The sequence below is a fragment of the Lottia gigantea genome, assembly GCF_000327385.1.
Source record: "Lottia gigantea unplaced genomic scaffold LOTGIsca_10, whole genome shotgun sequence".
In the NCBI taxonomy this organism is placed as follows: Eukaryota; Metazoa; Mollusca; class Gastropoda; family Lottiidae; genus Lottia; species Lottia gigantea.
The window spans coordinates 2,055,470-2,080,203 of NW_008706747.1; the positions used below are offsets into that span (position 1 = coordinate 2,055,470).

General features: G+C 35.2%; 2 protein-coding genes across 2 annotated transcripts; both read right to left on the minus strand.

Annotated features, from left to right (window-relative positions):
* Positions 1 to 9,006: 9,006 nt before the first annotated feature.
* On the minus strand, positions 9,007 to 10,066 carry LOTGIDRAFT_109218 (hypothetical protein; the record flags this gene model as incomplete). The annotated part of the gene is made up of 3 exons (XM_009046154.1): positions 9,007 to 9,171; positions 9,433 to 9,569; positions 9,946 to 10,066. 3 exons carry the CDS (start codon positions 10,064 to 10,066, stop codon positions 9,007 to 9,009), a joined length of 423 nt encoding a protein of 140 aa, XP_009044402.1.
* A 344-nt stretch (positions 10,067 to 10,410) lies between these two features.
* LOTGIDRAFT_229975 (hypothetical protein) lies at positions 10,411 to 13,228 on the minus strand. The gene is made up of 8 exons (XM_009046155.1): positions 13,164 to 13,228; positions 12,833 to 12,878; positions 12,448 to 12,626; positions 12,034 to 12,182; positions 11,777 to 11,931; positions 11,322 to 11,403; positions 10,812 to 10,965; positions 10,411 to 10,485 (listed from the first exon to the last, which is right to left on the minus strand). Exons 1-8 carry the CDS (start codon positions 13,209 to 13,211, stop codon positions 10,462 to 10,464), a joined length of 837 nt encoding a protein of 278 aa, XP_009044403.1. The 5' UTR covers positions 13,212 to 13,228; the 3' UTR covers positions 10,411 to 10,461.
* Between the last annotated feature and the right edge of the window lie 11,506 nt (positions 13,229 to 24,734).

Consider the following 24,734-nt stretch of genomic DNA (forward strand, 5'->3'; position numbering starts at 1 on the left):
CTGCAAGCAGTCCTAGCAAGGCTCTATTAACCCATTTTGTGTCTCAGAAAAAACATAAACTATCTTCACCAATGGTCGAGGAATTACTTCTTCATCTTATGCCTCGACTGCACTGGCCCACTTTCTTGTATTGGTTGTGAATGCAGCAATTTGATTGGATTGTACACTGTCAAATACAGCCAATCTGAGCCCTCAACAGAAAGACTGAAAAAATTATTACCTGTGAAATCAAGGGCTCTGATTGGCTCTTTTTGCTGGCGTATAGTCCAATCAGGTATAAGATGTAGTTCGTAATAGCTGGACCATTGTGAATTTAAGTTTGGACCTGCAAGCAGATCTAACAAGGTTCTATATAAAAAATTTCCCACCCATATTTTTTTTTCAAAAACATTGTGAATAATTATCCAATGGTTTTTTTTTTTAATTTTCAACCAATGCCTTATGTGAAACTGCTTTTTGATGATCAAATTGTGACCCTTAATGATTCCATCCTTAACCGTTTTTGTTCCCAAGTCATTCGAGTTAAACATCATATTTGAAGGGTACAAAATAACTACATATCTAAACGACCATACTGGCAAAGAGTGCCAGCACTGAAACCACTTTTGTTTGTTCTTTTACTTTGGGATGGTACTGATTTTATCAAGTGAAACTGAGCATAATGAAAATTGCCCAAAGTAAAAAGAAAAAATTAATCATTTATTGTAAATGCATATTTGTATGTTTGTGAAAGTTTCTTTTACACTAGCAAGAATCTGACGACTTCTCTGACAATAGGCCACGCCTACCAGACAAATCTGGCAATTGGCCACGCCTACCAGTTATCTCAGGCATTAGGCCACACCAGACATCTCTGGCAGTAGGCCACACCTACTAGACATCCTATTGATAGGCCAAGCCTACCAGACATCTCTGGCAGTAGGCCACACCTACCAGACATTTCTGGCAGTAGGCCACACCTACCAGAGGTTCTGGTGATAGGCCACGCCCACCAAACATCCTGGTGATAGGCCGCACCTACTTCAGATTCTTGAAAGTGTAAATGAGGCTTTAAATAAAATCTAACATTTGTGAATGAGGTCATCATTTTAACACCTTTTGATTGGTTGCCTTTGAGAGACTGCACGCCCTCTAGTGTTAGGTTATGAATCTATTGTGTTTGCATTTTATTCAAAACATTATTAATATTATATATCATATATTGTACTTCATTGTCATGTTATATGAATGAGAGGATTTGGTGGAGATCCATTTGAATTTGCGTTGTGTTGTTAATATGTGAACTTTCAGGTCCAATGTAAAAACTTAAAAACACAAGAATTTAAGAATAATCCATGAACGAAGACAAAATGAAGTTTTAATTTTTCAGTTTAAAAAATAAGTCGCGTGATTAAAAACCAGAACTGTGGACAGCTCCAAGCGTGGCAATGAGACGTCATCCCATAGATCCATAATAAAAAGTTGAAATTTCGTTCCTCATGCAAATTTTAATGGATTTATATCAAATTGTAATCATGTACTACATTGTCGATTGGAATATTTTAGATTTGCGACTCCACCCTGGAATAGTTGTGGTCTGAGTCCAAAATATTTCAATTGCGATATATCTCACGAGGGTTTTATAAACCTTACCGCATTCTTATATTCTTTATGTTGTGAACTAATATTTGGTTTGACATTTTTTTTAAATTTTTTATTCAAAGTAGGAGTAGGTTATTTTAGATATAGAAAGCAAAAAGTGTTTAATTTTAGTAAAAATCAAGTAAGATTTCTAACATTAAATCCAAAATTAGATCCAAAATCATGAAACCTACCCATTGGGACATTTTTGTTGTGTTCCTTAACATTAGACACTTTGAGCTTTTGGTTTATTAAAGTTTTTTTGATTTTTTAATTCAGGCCATCATTGGTGATTCAATTAGCTTTCACAAACTACTAGCTCTACAAACCTTCTGGATATGTTGCTTGGTTGTCAAATGTCTTTGATTTCTTGATCCAAACAGTTTTCATTATATTTAAGGCATATTTTCATCCAGATGTTTGGTTACCAGCTGTAGGGAGACAATTTTATTTATCTGTCACTTTTGAAAATCCTAATTTATATGTTCTAAGGTCAACTGAATTTATCATATTTAAATATTAAGCCAAGAACAGAATCACTTTCAGATATGAGGCATTTAAATATTTGCTTTACCAGCTGATAGAGCTATCTGTAATCCTTTTGAAAACCAATATCCGACATAACGTCCCAAAAATTATCATTTGGCAAAGCAAATATTTAGGAGGCAGTATACCTTTTAGGAAGTCTTTGAATATAAGGCTAATATTATATATCCCTTTACGCTTGTCCATTCTTTAAGTAGCTCAGTAACTTGATTTTTGATTTTTGATTTTTGATTTTTTTTTTATTGAATGATGGCTGTGGCCAATGTCTTTATATTTTGTTTTGCTGTAACATTATAACAGTTTTGAGTTTTAGAAATGATATTTTATATACTGTAGAAATGTTGCACTTATTAAAGTTGATTCACTAAGTTGTTATGAAATGGGTGGGTAATGGGGGAGGAGTTTACAAATGTGTGGGAGGAGTTAAAAATGGGTGGGGGAGTTTAAAATGGGTGGGAAGAGTTTAAACTTGGTGGGAAGAGTTTAAAATTGGTGGGAAAAGTTTAAACTTGGTGGGAAGAGTTTAAACTTGGTGGGAAGTGTTTAAACTTGGTGGGAAGAATTTAAAATTGGTGGGAGGAGTCAAAAATGGGTGGGTAATATTCTGTGTGTCCCGAAATTTCATGGTAGTTTTAATGTGTCCCGAAATTTCACTGAAGCTTTATTGTTTCCTGCAATTTCACGTAGCTTTAATATGTCCAGAAATTTCACGATAGCTTTAATGTGTCCCGAAATTTCATGGTAGCTTTAATGTGTCCCGAAATTTCATGGTAGCTTTAATGTATTCCAAAATTTCATGGTAGCTTTATTGTGTCCCGAAATTTCATGGTAGCTTTCATATGTACTGAAATTTCATGACAGCTTTATTATGTCCCGAAAATTTCATGGTAGCTTTAATATGTCCCGAAAATTTCATGGTAGCTTTAATATGTCCCGAAATTTCATGGTAGCTTTAATATGTCCCGAAATTTCATGGTAGCTTTATTGTGTCCCGAAATTTCATGGTAGCTTTAATATGTCCTGAAATTTCATGGTAGCTTTAATACGTCCCGAAATTTCATGGTAGCTTTAATATGTCCCGAAATTTCATGATAGCTTTAATATGTCCCGAAATTACATGGTAGCTTTAATGTGTCCCGAAATTACATGGTAGCTTTAATATGTCCCGAAATTTCATGGTAGCTTTAATGTGTCCCAAAATTTCATGGTAGCTTTAATGTATTCCAAAATTTCATGGTAGCTTTAATGTATTCCAAAATTTCATGGTAGCTTTAATGTGTCCCGAAATTTCATGGTAGCTTTCATATGTACTGAAATTTCATGACAGCTTTATTATGTCCCGAAAATTTCATGGTAGCTTTAATATGTCCCGAAAATTTCATGGTAGCTTTAATATGTCCCGAAATTTCATGGTAGCTTTAATATGTCCTGAAATTTCATGGTAGCTTTATTATGTCCCGAAAAATTCATGGTAGCTTTAACATGTCCCGAAAATTTCATGGTAGCTTTAATATGTCCCGAAATTTCATGTTAGCTTTAATGTAGCTTTAATATGTCCTGAAATTTCATGGTAGCTTTAATGTGTCCCGAAATTTCATGGTAGCTTTAATGTGTCCCAAAATTTCATGGTAGCTTTAATGTGTTCCCAAAACTTCATGGTAGCTTTAATATGTCCTGAAATTTCATGGTAGCTTTAATATGTCCCGAAATTACATGGTAGCTTTAATGTGTCCCGAAATTACATGGTAGCTTTAATGTGTCCCGAAATTTCATGGTAGCTTTAATATATCCCGAAATTTCATGGTAGCTTTCATATGTCCCGAAATTTCATGGTAGCTTTAATGTGTCCCGAAATTTCATGGTAGCTTTAATGTGTCCCAAAATTTCATGGTAGCTTTAATGTGTCCCGAAATTTCATGGTAGCTTTAATGTGTCCCAAAATTTCATGGTAGCTTTAATGTGTTCCCAAAACTTCATGGTAGCTTTAATATGTCCTACCATTATGTCCTGAAAATTTCATGGTAGCTTTAATATGTTCCGAAATTATATGGTAGCTTTAATGTGTCCCGAAATTTCATGGTAGCTTTAATATGTCCCAAAATTTCATGGTAGCTTTAATGTGTCCCGAAATTTCATGGTAGCTTTACCGAAATTTCATGGCAGCTTTAATGTGTCCCGAAATTTCATGGTAGCTTAAATGTGTCCCAAATTTCATGATAGCTTTAATGTGTCCCAAATTTCATGATAGCTTTAATATGTCCCGAAATTTCATGGTAGCTTTAATATCTCCCGAAATTTCATGGTAGCTTTGATAAATTTAACGGTAGCTTTAATATGTCCCGAAATTTCACGGTAGCTTTAATGTGTTCCAAATTTCATGGTAGCTTTAATATGTCCCGAAATTTCATGGTAGCTTTAATATGTCCCAAAATTTCATGGTAGCTTTAATAAATTTCATGGTAGCTTTAATATGTCCCGAAATTTCATGGTATCTTTAATATGTCCCGCAATTTCATGGTAGCTTTAATAAATTTCATGGTAGCTTTAATATGTCTCGACATTTCATGGTAGCTTTAATATGTCCTGAAAATTCATGGTAGCTTTAATATGTCCCGAAATTTCATGGTAGCTTTAATATATTCCAAAATTTCACGGTAGCTTTAATGTGTCCCGAAATTTCATGGTAGCTTTAATATGTCCCAAAATTTCAGGGTAGTTTTAATAAGTCCCGAAATTTCATGGTAGCTTTAATATGTCCAGAAATTTCATGGTAGCTTTAATATGTCCTGAAATTGCATGGTAGGTTTAATGTGTCTTGAAATTTCATGGTAGCTTTAATAAGTCCTGAAATTTCATGTTAGCTTTAATGTAGCTTTAATATGTCCTGAAATTTCATGGTAGCTTTAATGTGTCCCGAAATTTCATGGTAGCTTTAATGTAGCTTTAATATGCCCTGAAATTTCATGGTAGCTTTAATGTGTCCCGAAATTTCATGGTAGCTTTAATGTGTCTTGAAATTTCATGGTAGCTTTAATGTGTTCCCAAAACTTCATGGTAGCTTTAATATGTCCTGAAATTTCATGGTAGCTTTTATATGTCTCGAAATTTCATGGTAGCTTTAATATGTCCCAAAATTTCATGGTAGCTTTAATATGTCCCGAAATTTCATGGTATCTTTAATATGTCCCGAAATTTCATGGTAGCTTTAATAAATTTCATGGTAGCTTTAATATGTCCTGAAAATTCATGGTAGCTTTAATATGTCCCGAAATTTCATGGTAGCTTTAATGTATTCCAAAATTTCATGGTAGCTTTAATGTGTCCCGAAATTTCATGGTAGCTTTAATATGTCCCAAAATTTCATGGTAGCTTTAATATGTCCCAAAATTTCATGGTAGCTTTAATATGTCCCGAAATTTCATGGTAGCTTTAATATGTCCCGAAATTTCATGGTAGCTTTAATATGTCCCGAAATTTCATGGTAGCTTTAATGTGTCCCGAAAATTTCATGGTAGCTTTAACATGTCCCGAAATTTCATGGTAGCTTTAATGTGTACGAAAATTTCATGGTAGCTTTAACATGTCCCGAAAATTTCATGGTAGCTTTACCGAAATTTCATGGCAGCTTTAATGTGTCCCGAAATTTCATGATAGCTTTAATGTGTCCCAAATTTCATGATAGCTTTAATGTGTCCCAAATTTCATGATAGCTTTAATATGTCCCGAAATTTCATGGTAGCTTTAATATCTCCCGAAATGTCATGGTAGCTTTGATAAATTTAACGGTAGCTTCAATGTGTCCCAAATTTTATGGTAGCTTTAATATGTCCCGAAATTTCATGGTAGCTTTAATGTAGCTTTAACATGTCCCGAAAATTTCATGGTAGCTTTACCGAAATTTCATGGCAGCTTTAATGTGTCCCGAAATTTCATGATAGCTTTAATGTATCCCAAATTTCATGATAGCTTTAATGTGTCCCAAATTTCATGATAGCTTTAATATGTCCCGAAATTTCATGGTAGCTTTAATATCTCCCGAAATTTCATGGTAGCTTTGATAAATTTAACGGTAGCTTTAATATGTCCCGAAATTTCACGGTAGCTTTAATGTGTCCCAAATTTCACGGTAGCTTTAATATGTCCCGAAATTTCATGGTAGCTTTAATGTAGCTTTAATATGCCCTGAAATTTCATGGTAGCTTTAATGTGTCCCGAAATTTCATGGTAGCTTTAATGTGTCTTGAAATTTCATGGTAGCTTTAATGTGTTCCCAAAACTTCATGGTAGCTTTAATATGTCCTGAAATTTCATGGTAGCTTTTATATGTCTCGAAATTGCATCGTAGCTTTAATGTGTCCCGCAGTTTCATTGTAGCTTTAATGTGTTCCAAAATTTCATGGTAGCTTTAATATGTCCCAAAATTTCATGGTAGCATTAACAGCCAAAATTTCATGTTAGCTGTAATGTATATTGAAATTTCATGGTAGCTTTTATGAGTCTGGAAATTTCATGGTAGCTTAATGTGTGCCTTCAAAGTGCGATTGCAAAACCCCAGTGTGATTTTAAAGTGTGATTACAATGCGTGATATCGAGTGTGATTTTAATGTCCCTGTGTGATAACAAAGTCTCAATGTAATTACAAAGCCTGATTACAATGTCCCGGTGCGCTAACAATGTCCCAGTGCAATAACAATGTCCCAGTGCAATAACAAAGTCCTGGTGTGATTACAAAGTTTGATGTGATAATAGAGTCCAGGTGTGATTAAAAAGTGTGATAACATGTGTACAAGAAAACTCAAGTCCTGATGTATTTCTTTACTTTCTGCAAATTAATAATACACCATTATATACAAAACAGAATGACACAAGACCTATTTGATTAAACCAAGGCAACAAGACCTACACTTGATTGAATCAGGGCAACAAGTCCCACACTTGATTGAATCAAGGCAACAAGTCCCACACTTGATTGAATCAAGGCAACAAGTACCACATTTGATTGAATCAAGGAAACCAATCTGATTTTATTAAATCAAATTTGATCTCTATTAGACATTCACTGTTAATAAAGATGAATATCTACATTTCATTGTAGTCACCATTGTCCAGATCTCTTTCACTGATACTAATGTTACATATCTACATTTCATTACGGTGTAGTCATCATTATCTAGAACTTTCAGATACATATGAACGTATCTACATTTCATTTTAGTCATCATTATCCAGAACTTTCACAGACACAACATATGTACATAATATCTACATTTCATTGTAGTCAACATTATCCACAACTTTTTCACTGATACACATGTACTATCATTGTTGACATTTTTATCCACATCTTTTACTGATACATATCAACATATCTACATCTCATTATAGTCACTTTTGTCCAGACATCACATATTGAAGAATTCACTTTAGCTACATTTTATCGTAGTCATCATCTTCCAGTTTTCTTTTTAAAGGATTAAAAGGATTGGCTGTAATTTGAGCTGAAGGAGGTCCTATATTTGTGGGAAGTAAAGAAGCTGATGACGAAGAAGTTATGATGGTTTTTGGTGGAAGGATACTCGATGAGGGCTGGACTACTTTTGATATACTTGAACCTGAAAGAAATAAAATAATTAATTAGATACCATATGATCTGCATGGTATAGGACAAATATGTCCTTGGCTAAAAGACCATGCATTCTAATTACTAACTTTATCACATACTTGACCATTATTGAAATAAGTTGAAAACCTTAGGTTCTACAGCATTTAAAAGCAAATGAAATGTAGTTTTATGTCCTACTTTTCTGCACCTTAATGCATTAATGAAGATGGCCAACACAAAGCAGTGTGATATGAAGTAAATTGTGCCAGGACAGTAGTACCAGTACAGTGGCATTAGCCTACTCTTTATCGATTTCCATCTGCCAAGGGATCTTAAAGATAAGAGTCTGTAGCACACAGGATCTTAGTTTACGGTCTCATACGAACGGCTGATTGCCTCTTAGGTGTGTTTCCCGGATAAGTAATCTGAAAGTATTTTCCCTTTGTGCATACCTGTGTTGATTCTAATGGAAGGTTTGGGCGTGGTTGAAGCTGGTTTGCTAATTATAGTAACAGTAGGTTGACTGACAGCTTTTGTTACTACTGTTAAAGTTGGAGTTCCACCACTACTTGATTTTACTGAAAAAAATTCATAGCCAAAAAATCGTAACACAAGTTCCATATACCTAAAGCGATAATGGTTCTTACAGCCTATAGAGCTCTATTTCAACTTTCCAATTCACTTTTTAGAATTTAAATCTGGCATCTGGCTCTTCTACAATGAAACAGCTTTGTATATATATCAAAAGTTTTGCCAAAATTGGCTTTTGTCATGGTGAAACTTTTCCAAAAGTAGCGATTCAAAAATTATAATTAACGGTATCTAAAAGTGATATTACATAATAAAAATATAACACTTACAACTACTCAAGTTAATCCTAGAGGCTCCTGAAGTTACAAACTGATTCAATTGTTTCATTGGTAAATCAAAATGAATTCTCGGCTGAAAAAGAAAGGAAAAGAATTCCAGTTTTAAACTCTTACTTTTCTGCACTTGATTGGGCCAATGCAGTGTGCAATGAGGGAAATTTGGCTCAGACAGCGACATAAGCCCACCTTGATTCCAATTGTTAAAGGTTCTTAATCAACATGTGTGCACATTACACGAGGCCTTGGTTTATCATTCCATACAAGAACTAATTGCTCTGACCTGCATCAGTGACAAGGGGAAACATACCTTTGGGTAACATCTAACATCATGAGCCATCTAAAATCCTGGGTTGAAAGACAAAATAAAGATTAAGAAAGTCCCACAGCATAATTAAGACTTACCTTTTTAGCAGTTTTAAGTTTGTAATTTGGAGCTGATAGACAATACCTATCTGGTGGTAATCTAGGGCCTGTATAAGGTTTAATCAATGGTAACTGCTGGTTGTTTTTATGACGAGAGATATCCATTAATAACTGAGAAAAAAAAACACATTTGCATTGAACACCTCACACACTCAATTTCAATCAATGTGGAAAAGTATGATTGGTCAAAAAGTGGCCTACCTGTCCCTTTATATATCAAAGACTATCCTATTTTTTATAGATTTGAAGGATTTGTCAAACCCTCTAAATTTACATCCTTGAAAGAAAATAGACAAATTGTGTTTCTCTTTTGATGGTACGCAGATGAGCAAAAATATCTTTTCTAGCTTGGCTATACCAAGGTCTACTTACGTCTCTAGGTGGTGGAGCTGTAAAAGAATGATCCATTTTACACTGAACAGCTAGCTTGACATCATCTACATCAATAGTCTTTTTATTGGCATGAGATGAATATATTTTAGCATCATCTAATATATCTGTCACATAACCTGCAAGATAACAAGATTAATTTTAGAATTCTAGAAAAAGCTCTGGAATAGATCTAGGTCCGTGCATTCATTCAAACATGTCTCTATACACCCTATTACAGTACCAAATTTGTCATATTACATAAATGGCACTGCTAAAATAGTTTTCCAAATTATACCAATAAGTACATACATCATATTAGAGGTAAAAGATACAGCATTTATCTGCATGTAAGAAAGATGCATCAGCACTACTGATTGGCGTCAATAGCTGTGGTCTGATATTTTCAATCATATGAAAGAGTTGCGTCCCTTGATCATTCTTTTCAAAAGAAACAAATTTGGATTGCAAAATTACTCCATTTTAGACGAAATTTCCCAGAAAATTTTTACTTACGATAAGAGAACTCCAACATTTGATTAATTATACGTGGTTCGTATTCGACTACACCCATATCCTTCAAAATAGCAGCCATAACTTGTGCATCTTTCGGTGTACTCTTTGCGGGAGCAGCCATATTGTATATTTTTGTTAACTCGATCATCAAGACGCGCGAAAAGCTCGGTCTGATTATCCAGACGCAATACAGTTGTTAATCCGAAATCCCTGATTTCCACGTCTGAAATTTACTGATAGGATGTGATATGGGTTTAAATCTCTCAATTTTTGGAGGTTTTCATAGCTTCCTCCCCAACCCGATCACCAATGGGCAATATTACCGATATTTTGTGACTCGATTTTGGCTTTTGATAGGACACAAACTGATGGTCTTGAACCCCTATTTGCATGAAGAATTCTAACCCGTAGCACTCAATTTACAACATACCGGACGATGGTGTACAATAAAAAATAACCAAGTTGCGTTGTAAGAGTTTTTTTTTTATAAAAGAATTCAAAAAGAATCTGGTGTTATTAATTCTCATCCTCACACGAAGTCTGAAAAATATGTAAAAATAAAGTTTTACGTCCTACTTCACCTTATTGGACTAACGAAGGCTGAAAATACCAAGCAGCGTAGAAGCAATGGAAATTTCACAAAAGCCAGAAGGGGCATAGTGCAAACGATCTACCGTTAAAGTGCTGCTAGCGTTGCATCATAATTATGCAGCTTTAAGGAAACTGGCGGGGATTGCATCGCAGTAACGTGAATTGAAGCCTTCAAAGTATCCCTGATACCAAGGCGTATCAATAAAACTGTTTGAAAATTAGAATGGTACACCCACAAAGTCCAGAAAGACTTTTACAAGAAAACACCGACTTACTCCATCACAGTTTCCACTACACAAAGCAAATTGGCAGTCAAATTGTACAGTATCGTCATTGTCCAACATTATTAGTTTAAAATAAGGACTGCGAGCTGTCTTTCCCTTGGTGGTAAACCCTGCTCCTTTCTTAAAAAACTGACCGAGGCCGCATCTGAAATACAAGACGCATTTATTGAAGTTAATGGGGCAGTGTCCAACATTGAAATGCCTTTGAAACTCTTTGAAAATGAATTCTATTAAGAGAGAGAGTGGGGATTCCTCTCCAAGAATTTGCGAAAAATGGAGAAGTTTTGGATGACACAGTGAAAGATCCTGTTGCATCGTGCAGATATAGAGAGTTTTAGTTATTAGGTCAACAGACAAAATGCACGTGCGTATTCAAATAATTGACAAAAGACTGTTGTTCGTAGCTGAAACTACCTATGCATAAAGTGGACTGTTCCTAAGAAGAATCCACAAGTTTAATGAGACAAGAAGTGCACGTGCGTGTATGCAGGAAATACTTACCCAGATCTAAGAATGTTATATCTGTTATTTGCCTTGTCACTGATAACATCACAGCTAATTGGCTTCAGTCCAACCTCGCTGTCTACAACGAGAAAGTAGATACATATTATCCAAGGGCGATAACTGCTCAAAAAGGTGACGGATACCTAATGTGACAAATCTCGACAAAGCAAGAAAGGTATCGCCCTGGAGAATATATACAGAATTTCAGTGTCAAAATTAGTATAACTTACAGTTGCCTCTATCGTCCAGCCCCTTTTCGTCTATGCACAGATACATCTTCGACATAGTCTGGACGTTAGACTAATTTACAGAGCTATGCTTGTCTGTATATGCTGGCGTACAATTCAATCAAAACGCTGCATTCCGTGATACGAGAAAGATGGCTAGTAGCCAAGGTATACGACGTAAGTCCGTAATAGCTATGTGGACTCTTTGAATCCACAAATACTTACTGGCACCATCAGAGGTGGCGAGAAGCGAGACATAGTTATCTACAGATATATCCGTCCCAATGTCGTTATCCATGACATCTTGAAGTTTGAGAGTGATATGAGACGAATCTATACTTGATACATAACCTTTTACCATCTCTCCTGGTACAAAGGTCCTGTAACAAATCAAATAACGTGGAATTTTACGTCTTATTCTGCTATGTAAGCTTCAGAGTCTTGTAGGCTATATTACTACAGTATTTGATATATATACTTACCCTTCAATAATGGACATACGATCAGAAAGGGACTTCCCCTTATCGTCGAAAGAGCAAACCAAAGTGTACGTCTTCGAGTTGCCCAATATTCTAGCTTCTTTCGACCCAAACAGTACAACAACCTCTACATAGAACATCTGCTTGCGTCTCTGTAAAAGAAAAGAGATTTGAAAGAACTGGATCAACACACGTGCATTTTAGATCAGATCATTTCTAGCATCAACTGCAATGTATGTGCGGTCATAATTTTCGTGCCTGATCTTATTTTGGTTGTTTGTCTGCAACTCGGCATCCCTAAATGCAAAATAAAATCTTCCACACATTAGCAGTAATGGGCTCATCTTAAGAATAATCCATTGACAAAATTAGGGGTGTTACATTTTTTGTAAATATATTTAGCATTATTAAACGTACTATGAGCTGACATCTATCGTTGCCAGAAGTGAATGTGGCTGGAAGCAAATAGTTCACACCGTCCGTTGTCTCAAATTCTTGATCTCCATCGACACATCGGGCTTTAGCCATAACACTAAAGTCTGACAAGATCTTTAGTGTTGGAGTATCATCACTCAGGCTGCTGCAGTCAGAACTTGCTGAAATAAGAACAGAGGTCAGGATGCAGGTGCATCAGCGTTATTGGTATAATATGAGGATATCCTCCCGTAAATTTGATTTGCTATACATGTAGACATTAAGCATATCTAATAGAGATGCACAGATTTGCTAAAATTAGTGTCATAATGCCGACAATGGCATAGTGGTTACACTTTCAGGGAGTGCACATAGTTAATACACTCACCTTCTATTATATATCCATCTAAGTCATCTAAACAAGCAACTTGTTTCTGAAATACACAAAAAAAAAAGAAAAAAACATCCTCGTTTATTTCAAAATGTAAAATTGTCAAAAATTATATTTTTCTATGGATTCAAAGATATTCCAAGTCCAATGACATAATTTGAAAATTTCATTTTGGATCTTTTTTACATGCGAGACAAAATTGAATCGTGAGCTATCTGTTGTTGGAGAGTAGATGCACAAGTACTTTTATTGGCCACCATACTTTAAAGCAAGAAACATATTTACATGTCTTAGCTTAGGTCTCGAGATTTGAGAAAAACGATCTTACCAATGAAATAAGAAGAGAAAGAATATAAATTCTGAATACAACCAACATGATGATGTCAAACCTTTCTACACTATACTTGTTTACCACTGAAAGTACTTCCTGTCTACTGCGCAGACTCAGTGCACGTGCAATTTAAATAGGTGCGTTCGATTTCTCTAGTTGTATTTTCTGTAACCTTTTTTTTTATCAAATGCGAAGATATTGTTTGTGTTCTGTAGCCTTAAATGTAGTTCTTTCCCTTGAACTACTTGTTGAAAATACTATTAGATATTTTGTGGTCTGTAGTTTCAACAAATTAACAACTAATAATGTCCCTTTGGTCATAAATAGTCTTGAGTTTTTACTGAAAACTATCCTCGTATATACTCAACAGAGACTAACATGGTTGAGTCTTGGAGCGATAGGGCATTTCACCGACAAATCTGTGTAGCTAGGACATATTATGATAACTTCAGAATAAAGCTGTTCCGGGATCTAAGCATTATTTACTTGGTTATTTATAATTTGTAGACGAACATATAGTCAAATTGCCTTTCAGAAAACGAACAGTTCCCTTTAAAACCAGCCAATATCTGAATTTACATTCCCCTTTTATGCATTTATAACTTTACAAAGTGTATCATATTTTACGCCATAAATAAGAGCCCCGATAAACACATAAAGACTTCAAGTGCGCATGTCACTTTCTCTTTTTATTTCTTTCTTTATTTCAAGAGGTTTGTAAAGTACATAAAACGTACACTGACATCTTTACAATTTAACAGTGGTCTCTTTTCTTTTAAGCTTTGAAATTGAACCCACATTAGATTTTCAATGCCCAAAGGTTTGGCCAAGGACTCTGAAGCTCAACTCGATGAGTGTTGGATAATGGATGACTTTTTCTTGAGGTGGGGGCCCCGTGGTAGTTGAGCCACCGCAAGGACCAGCTTTTTTGTAGGGGGGCTCAACTATAGCGACCTAACAAGTCATGTAAGTCGTCTAAATTTTTCAGGGGGAGGGGGGGGGATGGGGTTCACAAAATTTTCTGGCACCCCTCTAGCTAGGAGTCTGATTGAAGTCAATGTTAAACAAAGGATATCATAGAATTACTCGCAAATAGTAAGGAAGTTGTCATTGAACGGAAGATGTAAGATTCATTACTTCATATCATAGCTGACAAGTTGAGTCGAAAAAATATTGAACGAAACATCCAGATCTGATTTTCAATCAAATTTCTCAGAATAAATCTTATTATATTTCAACAAAAACTAAAATAAAAGATACGCCTTTTGCTTTATAATAGCCTACTATTTATAACAATATTCTTTGAGATCAAAAGCAACAATATCAAAACGAAATCAAAAGCAACAGTAAGAGTGACGTCCCTTGGCAATGGGGCGCATGTGGTCATGTGAATCAAAGCCAATCAATTAAAGGAATTAGGCTGACATTGCACTGAGGGTTTATTTGATTGGCAAATACACCGAGCTTTTTAATATTGTCTCGGCTTTGTGCAGGAATTCTATGATTTTTTTTTTCCACAAAAACATCAGAGATTATGAAAATTATTTCCTATTTGCAAGGTCACGTGATGAATTAAATTTAGGTCACGCCATTTTGATGATTTGTCAGTGTAATTTTCTTTTTTAAGAGACTTTAAAGCCCCTGATTTGTTCTGTTAGAGACCCAGAATCTCTTTAATTAACTACGAGTTGGGTTTAATTTCGTTTTATGGCTTCTTCACAATGTCAAGCTATTAAGAACAGCGTCTTATGCCTTGACGTCATTAGGCTGTTTTTTTTTCTGTTTGTGACTTTAGCGATTTGATTGGATCGCACGCTTGAAAATATGTAAATAGTCTTTAGAAGTACTAGAAATGTACAAAAATCGCATAATTCCTTTAAAAATACTTCAAACTGGGAATTTTACTCACTATTTCTATATATGTCTTTTCTATATATCACAATCAAATAGTTGTCATTTTAACATTCAATCGCAGATAATTCTGGACACACATGGATTTGAAGGCTCAAATTTCGACGTTGAGCTATGAACACTATTACTGATTGGCTTAGCTAAAAAATTCATGTTTCTGAGACGTCAAGCCCAGTGGGTGTTAGAGGTAGGAAACTGAAGGGTAGAGCATCCCCACTTTTCTGGAAGGAACACTAAGAAAGGAGGGCCATTTCACCCCTGACCGCTAATGATACCAAAATTTGACTCTGCTGTTAATGGAAATTAGAAGGAACTTTGAGAGAAGAAAGGGGGGAGCATTCTTGACTTTAAAAAAAGAAAAAAGGGGGTGAGGCAATATTCGAGTACGACGTAAAACGCCATTTAACCCCTGACTGCTACGGGTACCTCAATGGTCACCGTTTGACTCTGCGGTTAATGGAAATTAGAAGGAGCTTTAAGAGAAGAAAGGGACCTTTATTGAAGTAATTATGAATAAAACCAATAAGATGTATTTTGGGGTAATTATAGTCCAGATCAATACGATAGAGAGACGGGGTATCGAGAAACTGTCAATCTCTCTAGTCTATATAGCTCTTCTATAGTTTGACTGATTTTTAAAGTATCTTGGCCTCCTTTATAACCCCAAAATTTCATTGTGGTCCAATTTGTTAGCAGCCCTTGCACTCAATTTGGCTTTTCGTAGAACCATTAAGTTATGGGGCCAACAAGGGCCCACAATATTGCCTAAGGGCTGACTGTTCCAGCCAGAAGGGAGAGGGGGCAGTCTAATTGGGCGAGGGTTAGTTCCAGCGCAAACAATCAAACACGAAAGTCTTCCAAATAAGTAATTTAACTCTGCTGTTTTGTTCCTGCATTTCATTGTTACTGCAAGGGCAATCGAACATTGACCGATCGCTCGAATGCATTCAGTTTCTTATGCTTCGATACAGTAGGCTACCCAATTCCAGCATAGTACATCGAACATATGCATAGTGTAATATTTTCATTATGTGATTGTGTTCCTTTAAGAGGACTTTGTTCCAGCACAGCAATCGAATATCGACAGATCAGGGTGAAGTAAATGACGGTTACAATACTTCTCTTTTAATCTTTGTCCCCGTCCATTCGATTCTACGTTCTGGACAAAAACAACCTTTCAAACTGGAGATGAATAGTGTCTAAGGAGAAGGTTTTGTAACGATTATTAACTAAATGAGGTCCTGGTCGCCTTCATTTAATACACCTCTCGGTCATCTTCAGTAATATCCGTATTTGACCGTTTACACAATTAATACAATTTCAGTTAGCAAGATCCTATAACGAATCGTTTAAGTGGTTTTGTGTATCGAATAGGTCACTCTGTTCTAACGTTTGAAATCTCTGCGTGTTACCTCAGAAGTAGCCTGGTAAGCTTATCTTGTCGATCTCTTTGAAAAGTTAAGTAATGATTTTGTTTAAAGGCTGCACTCGAAAGTATAAACTTTCCCCGCAACACTTAAAGATGGTGTCGATTCCAGGCCGAACGAGTTTTCCAGAGCTTTCCACTCCTGGCTGAAGTTTCTATTTAAACAGTGAAATCGCTTTGAACAACGATGGCGGTTAGTCGGCAACGACCGAGTTTTCCCACGCTCTCCACACGATCTACTCCACAACAAGAAGATCTCCTGAGGTCTGCCCTGAGTTTGATTTCTGTTGCTTCGTTTTGAATTTTGATTCCAAAAATCCCTCCGTCCTTTTAGCGGGAAATAGCCTTATACAAAGATGGCGGTTATTCCTTAACGACCGAGTTTTCCCGCGCTCTACATTCGATCTTACTTTATAACGAGAAGGTCTCCTGAAGTCTGCCCTGAGTTTGATTTCCATTGATTCGCTCAGCACTTTATATGATTAAATGATTTAGTTTGAATTCCATTCCGTGTTTAAAAACCTCTATTCATGTTGCTCTAAAGCCATTCAATATTATATTGATGCACCAATATTCTTAGTAATTTGGCTTTTATGTTTAAAGAGGCTAGCACTTGATTTCCTTTTCTTTACTTTTTTTCTAATATTTTTCTGTTTTAAAAGTATTTTAGGATGCTATTTTGAAATGATTTTACCTCGTTTAAAGTTGTATCACAACGCAGAAATTGTTCTAATATGTCAAGGGTTTTCCCGAATAAAGCCTTTATAATACTTTTGTTTCTGTCGTAGGGGACTCGAACCCACGGAGCCCAGTAGCCATCAGAAGGCTGTATGTTAAATTGATTTGAGATGAAATCAAAGGGTCCCCTTTCACCAATATCTTACGATTACAAATTTGCCATAGGCACTGGTAAAAGGAGTCAGATATGTTTTTGGACAGAGAAGCGGTCTAAACTAAAGAACATAGGAATCAGTGTAGGCCATCGGCAACAGCGTTTTAAAAACATTCGTTTCATGATATGTTCTTCAATTTACCTAAGTAATTCCAGAAATTGTACGACGCCACAAAAATTAGACAAAAAATTAGGTCCAAACTGTTTTAGTAATTTTTTTTTTTAATAATAGAACATAGGACCCATAGTCAACAGTAACAATGTCTGAAAACATTCGTTTCATGATATGCTCTTCAAGTTACTAAAGTGCTTTCAGAAATTGTACGGTGCCACTTTAAATGAAAGTAATTAAGATTATTAAAGCTCTTTAGACATCCAAGAAATCAGTTGTATTATGTTGGAAATCTCAGCCACTGACGATCATTTAAGCCTGAACAATACCCATAATATCATATTCTAACCCCTCGTGACCTTTCTTAACCTTTGACCCTCATTGCTTAAGACTGGGTTCTCTCCCTTACCGATGACAGACCTTCTGCAACGTTTTATGAAAATGAAATGAAATTGTAGCTATACGTTCTGAATGATATGCACCCGATAGGCTATAGCTAATTTGGGCAGGTAATGCCATGTAGTGTGATGTGAGGGACATTTTGCCAGGTTGGCAGTATTAGCCTGCTTTTTTCCAACTTATTGTCGAGGGATCTTTAACGTGTGAAGTCTGTAGCACACATGGGACATGTTCATTGTCCCTACCGAATGACTAAACTAGATTTCTCAACACTACACCTCCGACCACCATCACTGACTTTGGTGTCACAATAGAAATGACAATGGTTAGCAATCTGTTTCGTAGACACGCCCCGGCCCCTGTCCCAGATCCACCCCATGGGCTACCGAATTTGAAGCCCCAAAAAACGCCATGATCTGATACTAGACATTTTCTGACGATGCTCGTTATTTTTTGACCAGCAAATAAATTTGGCCTACTAGATCCATGACACTAATGTAGACCCTATCAACTCACTGCATGCACTTTGTGGAATTAACAAACCTTATCAAAACACAGATTTTACTAGTCCGAAACACCCGCCTATATTCCAGCCTATGATAGCTATTGTAAAAGTTGTCGGCCGGAGAAGGGTCAGTAAAACTATAGTCTCTGTTTTGTGAAGGTCCGGATTTTCTTTGAATATTTATTTACTATTACAACAATTATCTCTTAGAGGCTGGAATAGAAAAAATGTAATGAAATGAATGGAGTTTTACGTCCTGCTTTTCTGTACCATGTGGGCAAATGAAGACGGGCAACGTCAGACGGGGTGCTATGAATGGAATTTTTCCATGACAGCGGCAAAGCCTGCATTAATTTATTCGATTTTGAACTGTCGAGGGACCATTAACGTGCAAAGCCTGTAGCACACAGGGTGACTGTTTACTGTCCCATCTGAACGACTAGACGCTTTTTCCAGGACAGTCACTCGCATCACCGACAGGAAGAAACCAGGTTGAAAAAAAGGGGCTGGGATGGAGAGAGATGTTTTGGACTAAAAACTTGACCAGAAATTCACGAGTTGAGACCTACATTCTGATTAAAAACAATTTCAACGAATCAACAAAAGCCATTATAACAAATCCGAACAAGTTGACTATGAAATATTAATTTCGCTCTTTATTTTCCTCAATTATCATTTGTGCTATTACACCCAAATGTTTTTATTCGCTTAATGATGGTTCAGATACGAAACAATGCCTCTTATTATAGCCGCCATATTTTCTATTATACGGAGCTATGAATTTTTTATACGCAACTAAAGTTCTACTGCGATTTGAGTGTTATTGTCCCAGCAGACCTAAGCTTAAACAGAAAATTAATTGACATTTCTATAGCTTGTGAATAACTCTCTTTGAATTCTGATTTTGAAGGCGAAAGAATCGCACAAAAAGGGGAGATAAAAGCTCGAAAATCATTAAAAAAACGTTATATTATTTCTCGTCATTCAGATCGACATTATTGTCATTATCATGAAAAATATAAACATTAAAAATTTACAACTACACTTGATTAATCGAATAGATACTTTTTTCAATTCTTTTTGTACTTGTTTTAAAGGCTATTTGGAGAATTTCTGACTTTGCGACGAAAAAACTATTGGAACTGTTTGTTTCTGTTTTTATTAAGAATCAGAATAGACCTCAATAAGAACCAGCAATTGGAAAGAACTATTACAATGTCTTTTTGTGCCTATTCCATGGACTATTTTGCAAAATTTCTGACATTTTGACGAATGTGCGAAAGAAATGTTTGAACTGTCATAGAATCACAATATGCCACAATAGGAACCAGCAATTGAAGAGATAAATAACTCTATGGAATTGTATTGCAGTGTGATATGCACTGTAGGCCTACTTAGAATACCTATAAAGAACGTTGGATGTGGAATTCAATTTTAAGGGACGGGTCGCCGTCCGTTTGACCAATCGTACCTTAGTCTCAGAAAAGGAATTGTCTTGTAGTAAACCAAATGGAAAATAATTCTTTTCGTATCTGCATTTCTTTCTTGTTTTTTTTTCTTTTTTTTAAACAATTGTCTACGCAGTGTATATCTAAAACAACCCCTGAAATAGGCGAACCATGGCCTTTAATGTATCATTACCAGAATAATTCCTTTCGTATCTGCATTTCTTTCCTCTATTTTGAAAAATTGGTTACGCAGTGTAAATCGGTCTTTAATAAATCATGGTTATATAAGTTCTCCTATGTATAAACATCTATTATTTTTTAATTATTTTAATCTACGCCTAAATAAGACCACGTGGTTTAATCTAGAACATTTCAGGATTAAACACAGCAAAAAATAAATAAAAATATTTTTTGTGGGCTGGGATTTTTCATTCCATCTAAAATTCAAGTTTAAGTTCAATAATATATGTTTTTATTAGTGCATTAAAGGCACCTTCCCATTTATAAAAGTTTTCAGTTTCTAGATTATACTAAAAATTTATACATCAAAGTGAGATTAAATATGTACAAAAATGTATGAAACTCAGGCAGTGACGAAATGTCCTCTCGAATTCCTCAAAATGCACAAACTTGACCTTTTGAAGCAAAGCCACATAACCGAGACTACAAAATTGAATTGCATGTATTTTTAAGGCAGGATATAGACTCGAATAATAAGACATTTTTTTTTTTGCTATGTGTGAATATCTTCGTACAATTATTGTTAAGAATACCAGTTATCTTTAATGCCATAAATTTGAAAATTTCCAGCATGATATCTAAATGGGATTCCTACTTTAAGATTTGTACCATATCTTGACATGCTTTAAATTGTATTTTAGTTAAAAACATTTAAACAATTCTGAAATTAAATTTACGTGGGATTGCCACTAGGTTGCACGAATTTTCTAGCATGATATCTATATGAGAAAGCTACTTTAAGATTTGTACCATATTTTAACATGCTTTAAATTATATTTTCGTTAAAAACATTTAAACAATTCTGATATATTTACGTGGGATTGCTACTTTAAATTTATAATTCGTACTTGAATCATTCAAGGTTGCACGAATTTGTTTTGGTAATTTTAAATTTTAATCCTAAATTTCTAAGGAAACAATGGACGACATTTTCCGCCATTATCTCATTTTTGATCTGATAAAAGAAATATCGTGAATGATATTTTTGATTAATACGCATTGTTTTATTCTATTCTGCTCTAGCGTATGAATGCATTTCAATTTCGTCGCCATTCAAGATGTCGTTAAAACCAATTGTGCACGCTATAGATTGATATGAGCAACTTTTGTTAGTATTAGATCACGTTTTTGCTTTTCTTTAAAATAATGATCTATTTTTTTTCTGAATGTGTTTATTATTTTGCAGTAAACAATTTCTTTTGTTATTTATTCTTTAAAAAAATATGTAAGCTATTATGCAGATTTTAACAATAAAAATTAAACCGAAGAAGGCTTTATCAAAAGGAAAATCCCTTGAACGAAAATAACAAAATCGTGAAAATATATGTAGATAGATAATACATGTAATTGGTAATCCGTAATTAAAGTAATCAAGTAAACATGATTAATTGTCCCAAAAGAACCTTGATTTGACTAACATAGTCGCAAAATGATTCAAAAGAATTTAAAAGACGTCACTGCTCCAGACTAGGAGCTAATGAAATGAAACGTTAAACGTTCAGTAATTTCCCATATTTCTGCTTCAGAATAGGGTATTGAAATTAAATGGATTTTTTCGTCCAATTGGTGTTTCTAGTGAATTATAATGCATTCTTAATCATATCATTATAATTATAATTCTTTTTGCATATAATTAAGGTGATTACATGTAAGATATGCATATTGAATTTGGAGCTTTACATCCTTAATTTTGCTATTCCAGATTGGTATAATCCACAGACACAGCACAAATCGTGGATGAAAGCTGCAGAGATGTGAGTGCGGGGTCGGGGAACAATAATTTCTAGAATTTTCCTATAGTCTCTATTATTAAGTCTCACATTCAAATTAACAGTTCAATTAGTTCAGATTATCAAGTTATCGTCTTAAATTAGGCTATGGAATTCCATAGAGTCCAATATCCGTTAAAGGATCACAAACAGTGAGTTGAGCTAGGCTCAATCTGGTGCATCCATGGAGACTTCCATTTAAGAAAGTCATTCAGATCAATCGCGCCTGATTTGGCAACAAAAGGGTTAAAATTACATCACACACTTGGCTTGAAATTTATACTCAATAAACCCCCCGAATCCATTAAAACTTTGATATGCAAACTTTCCTGTCGCCATCTTGAAAAATAGACTTTTGGTTCCAATGTTTATAGTCGGCTTCGTGCTTAATGGAATATGGCGGGAAAATGTGGAAAAACAAATATGGCGGACATTACGCTTTATGATTCATTTCATTCATTTCGTCTCAAGCTATTCTTCTGAAACTAAACATGTTTTTAGTATCTTTTCTCTCCTTTCAATTGAAGAGTTCCAAGTAACGAGTTCTCGCGAGTTCTCGACCTTTGTGAGTGTTATAATAATGCAGACGACTGGTGTGTATGACGTATCGAAAGGGATTCAATGGGATTCAATATCAAGTAATAATGACCAGTAAATATTAATATTCCCGCGCTTTTATCCCCTCACATCAAAACCAGCTTTTTGTGGCTATTCAAGCATCCAGAATCTCCGCACGTTTTTCACCAATTCTTTGCCATCTTTCAGTAAATTAATGGCAAGGAAATGAAACCAATTTCCATGAAGATTGGAGATCTCTTTATTTGAGTGTTTGATGATTGATGCGGAGTTGAGGTTTTTTCTATGCCAGTTCATATCAGAAGTTAACCAAATTCATTAAATAAAGTGTTGGAGGGATTAATAAGCTTATATAAATGGCCACACAAAAACTCATTCCTTACCCTACTCGCACAAATACGTTTGTATGCATCAAAGAACCGGGGATTTATTCGGGAGAAAAAGAACGGATAATAGTGTCTACATAATTCATCTTTCTCTGTCTATCCAGTCCATTATGTGAGCTTGTCCAAACAATCGAATAGACCCTATATGCGTGCTTTTCTTACCAATTCTTCCCTTTACCCACTCTGTTTTGTATCTAAATATGATTAACCCTTTGATAACCAGACTCTTGATGAATTTCTCTGACCAATTTCACGATAATTAGAAGATGTCTGGTGTGTCTTTTCATTCCTATCTTAACTCTCGGGACAATGCGTTATCTCACTGTAGCTCTTTTGTACCTTCTTCGTTTTATTTGTTAATATTATATATCGCTTAATTACCGAAAGAACTTATACTCAATATTGTGTAAGATAGCGAGTGAGTAAAACTAAAACGAAATTTTAACCGTTAATCAAAAATCTACACGGAAAGTAAATTGAAAAGACAATATATCAAAACTTTGAGAAGGGAGGGGAAACGTGAGCTCATGTGACATTATTTCGTGTTCGTAAAGAAAACCACAAAGACGTTGTTAATTTGCGTGAGTCGCCACACTAAAAATGACATCACTGGACGGATTAAATAATTCCACTTCCAGAAATGTAAACTTAATTGATTAGGAATGCGGAGTTGACAAACCTAGCCGCAGAATGGCATCAAGTGTCGAGATAGGTGCAACTTTTCAATGCGAATACTTGTAAAATTAAACACAACCTCTCCATTTTGACATCGTGTTTTGCCCTGGAATATGAAACAAGCCGGGACACAACTATGACTTTTGAACATAAATAAGTTAAACCAATTCTATTATAGCAGAAACATTGCATAATCTTCGAAAATACCTGGAATTTCTTTGAACGAAAAAAGTTTCTTGAACGTGTTACCGTAACAGCTAAAGAAACGATATGAATATTGCAATCATCCAACAGATTTCTTCACAGTTGATGAAGTGATATACCGCTAGAGGGCAGTGATAATTGAATATCTGAGAATTTGTAAGGAGAATTGTCATTAGGTCTAATAATTTATAATTTGAATAATACTTCTGAATATCGCACTATCTATTGAAGTTATCAACCATTCTCAATACAACTCTTAACAATCCCCATTTAATACACCTAAACAACTCTCTAGCCTTAGAGAAACTTCCGGTTTTAACGTCATATCCGTAGTCAAGGAGAATAGAAAATAAAAAGAAGAAAAGCTTCCAGGCCCGAGGTTAATTTTGATGAGGTTTAATGTATAGCGGCATCCATTACTGAGAACTCTTCAAGCTTTTCTTGTCTTCTTTAAGAAGAGTTTTAAAAGGGAGGTAATTTGCTTAAAGACAAATGACACAAATTGCGATAATTGGGATGTTTTGTGAAGACCTTGCTTCCGGTGAACATTCGCCTTTCAGATAATCAAACAATGACAAGGGCGACAAATAAGAGTTTGTTTTATAAACCGCTAGGGGGCGTCAAGTTAACATTTCAACCAATTGTAATAATTGTGTTCGCTTCGTGTTAAAAGTTTCGAAATGTTTTTCGCTAATTACGTTTTCTACAGGCATATCGGCCTACTTAATAAATTTTGATTGGCCTAAATCAATTCGAAACGCGATGGAGCTTTACGCTCTACTTTTATGCTCTTCATTATCAAGCCAAAAGTTGCCAATTTCAATCTGTCTAGGGAACTTGAGGTACACAACCTGTAGCACACGAGGCAAATGAAAGTCGCCGTACTTAAAGAATAATAAGGGGTGGAGTCCGATTTTCTCCACATATATTGGCAGATACTAAACGGAATGGAGTTTTACGTCAAATTCTCATGTTGTTATTGAGCTACTATATTTTTTTATTTCCATCCGTGTAAGGATCTTTAG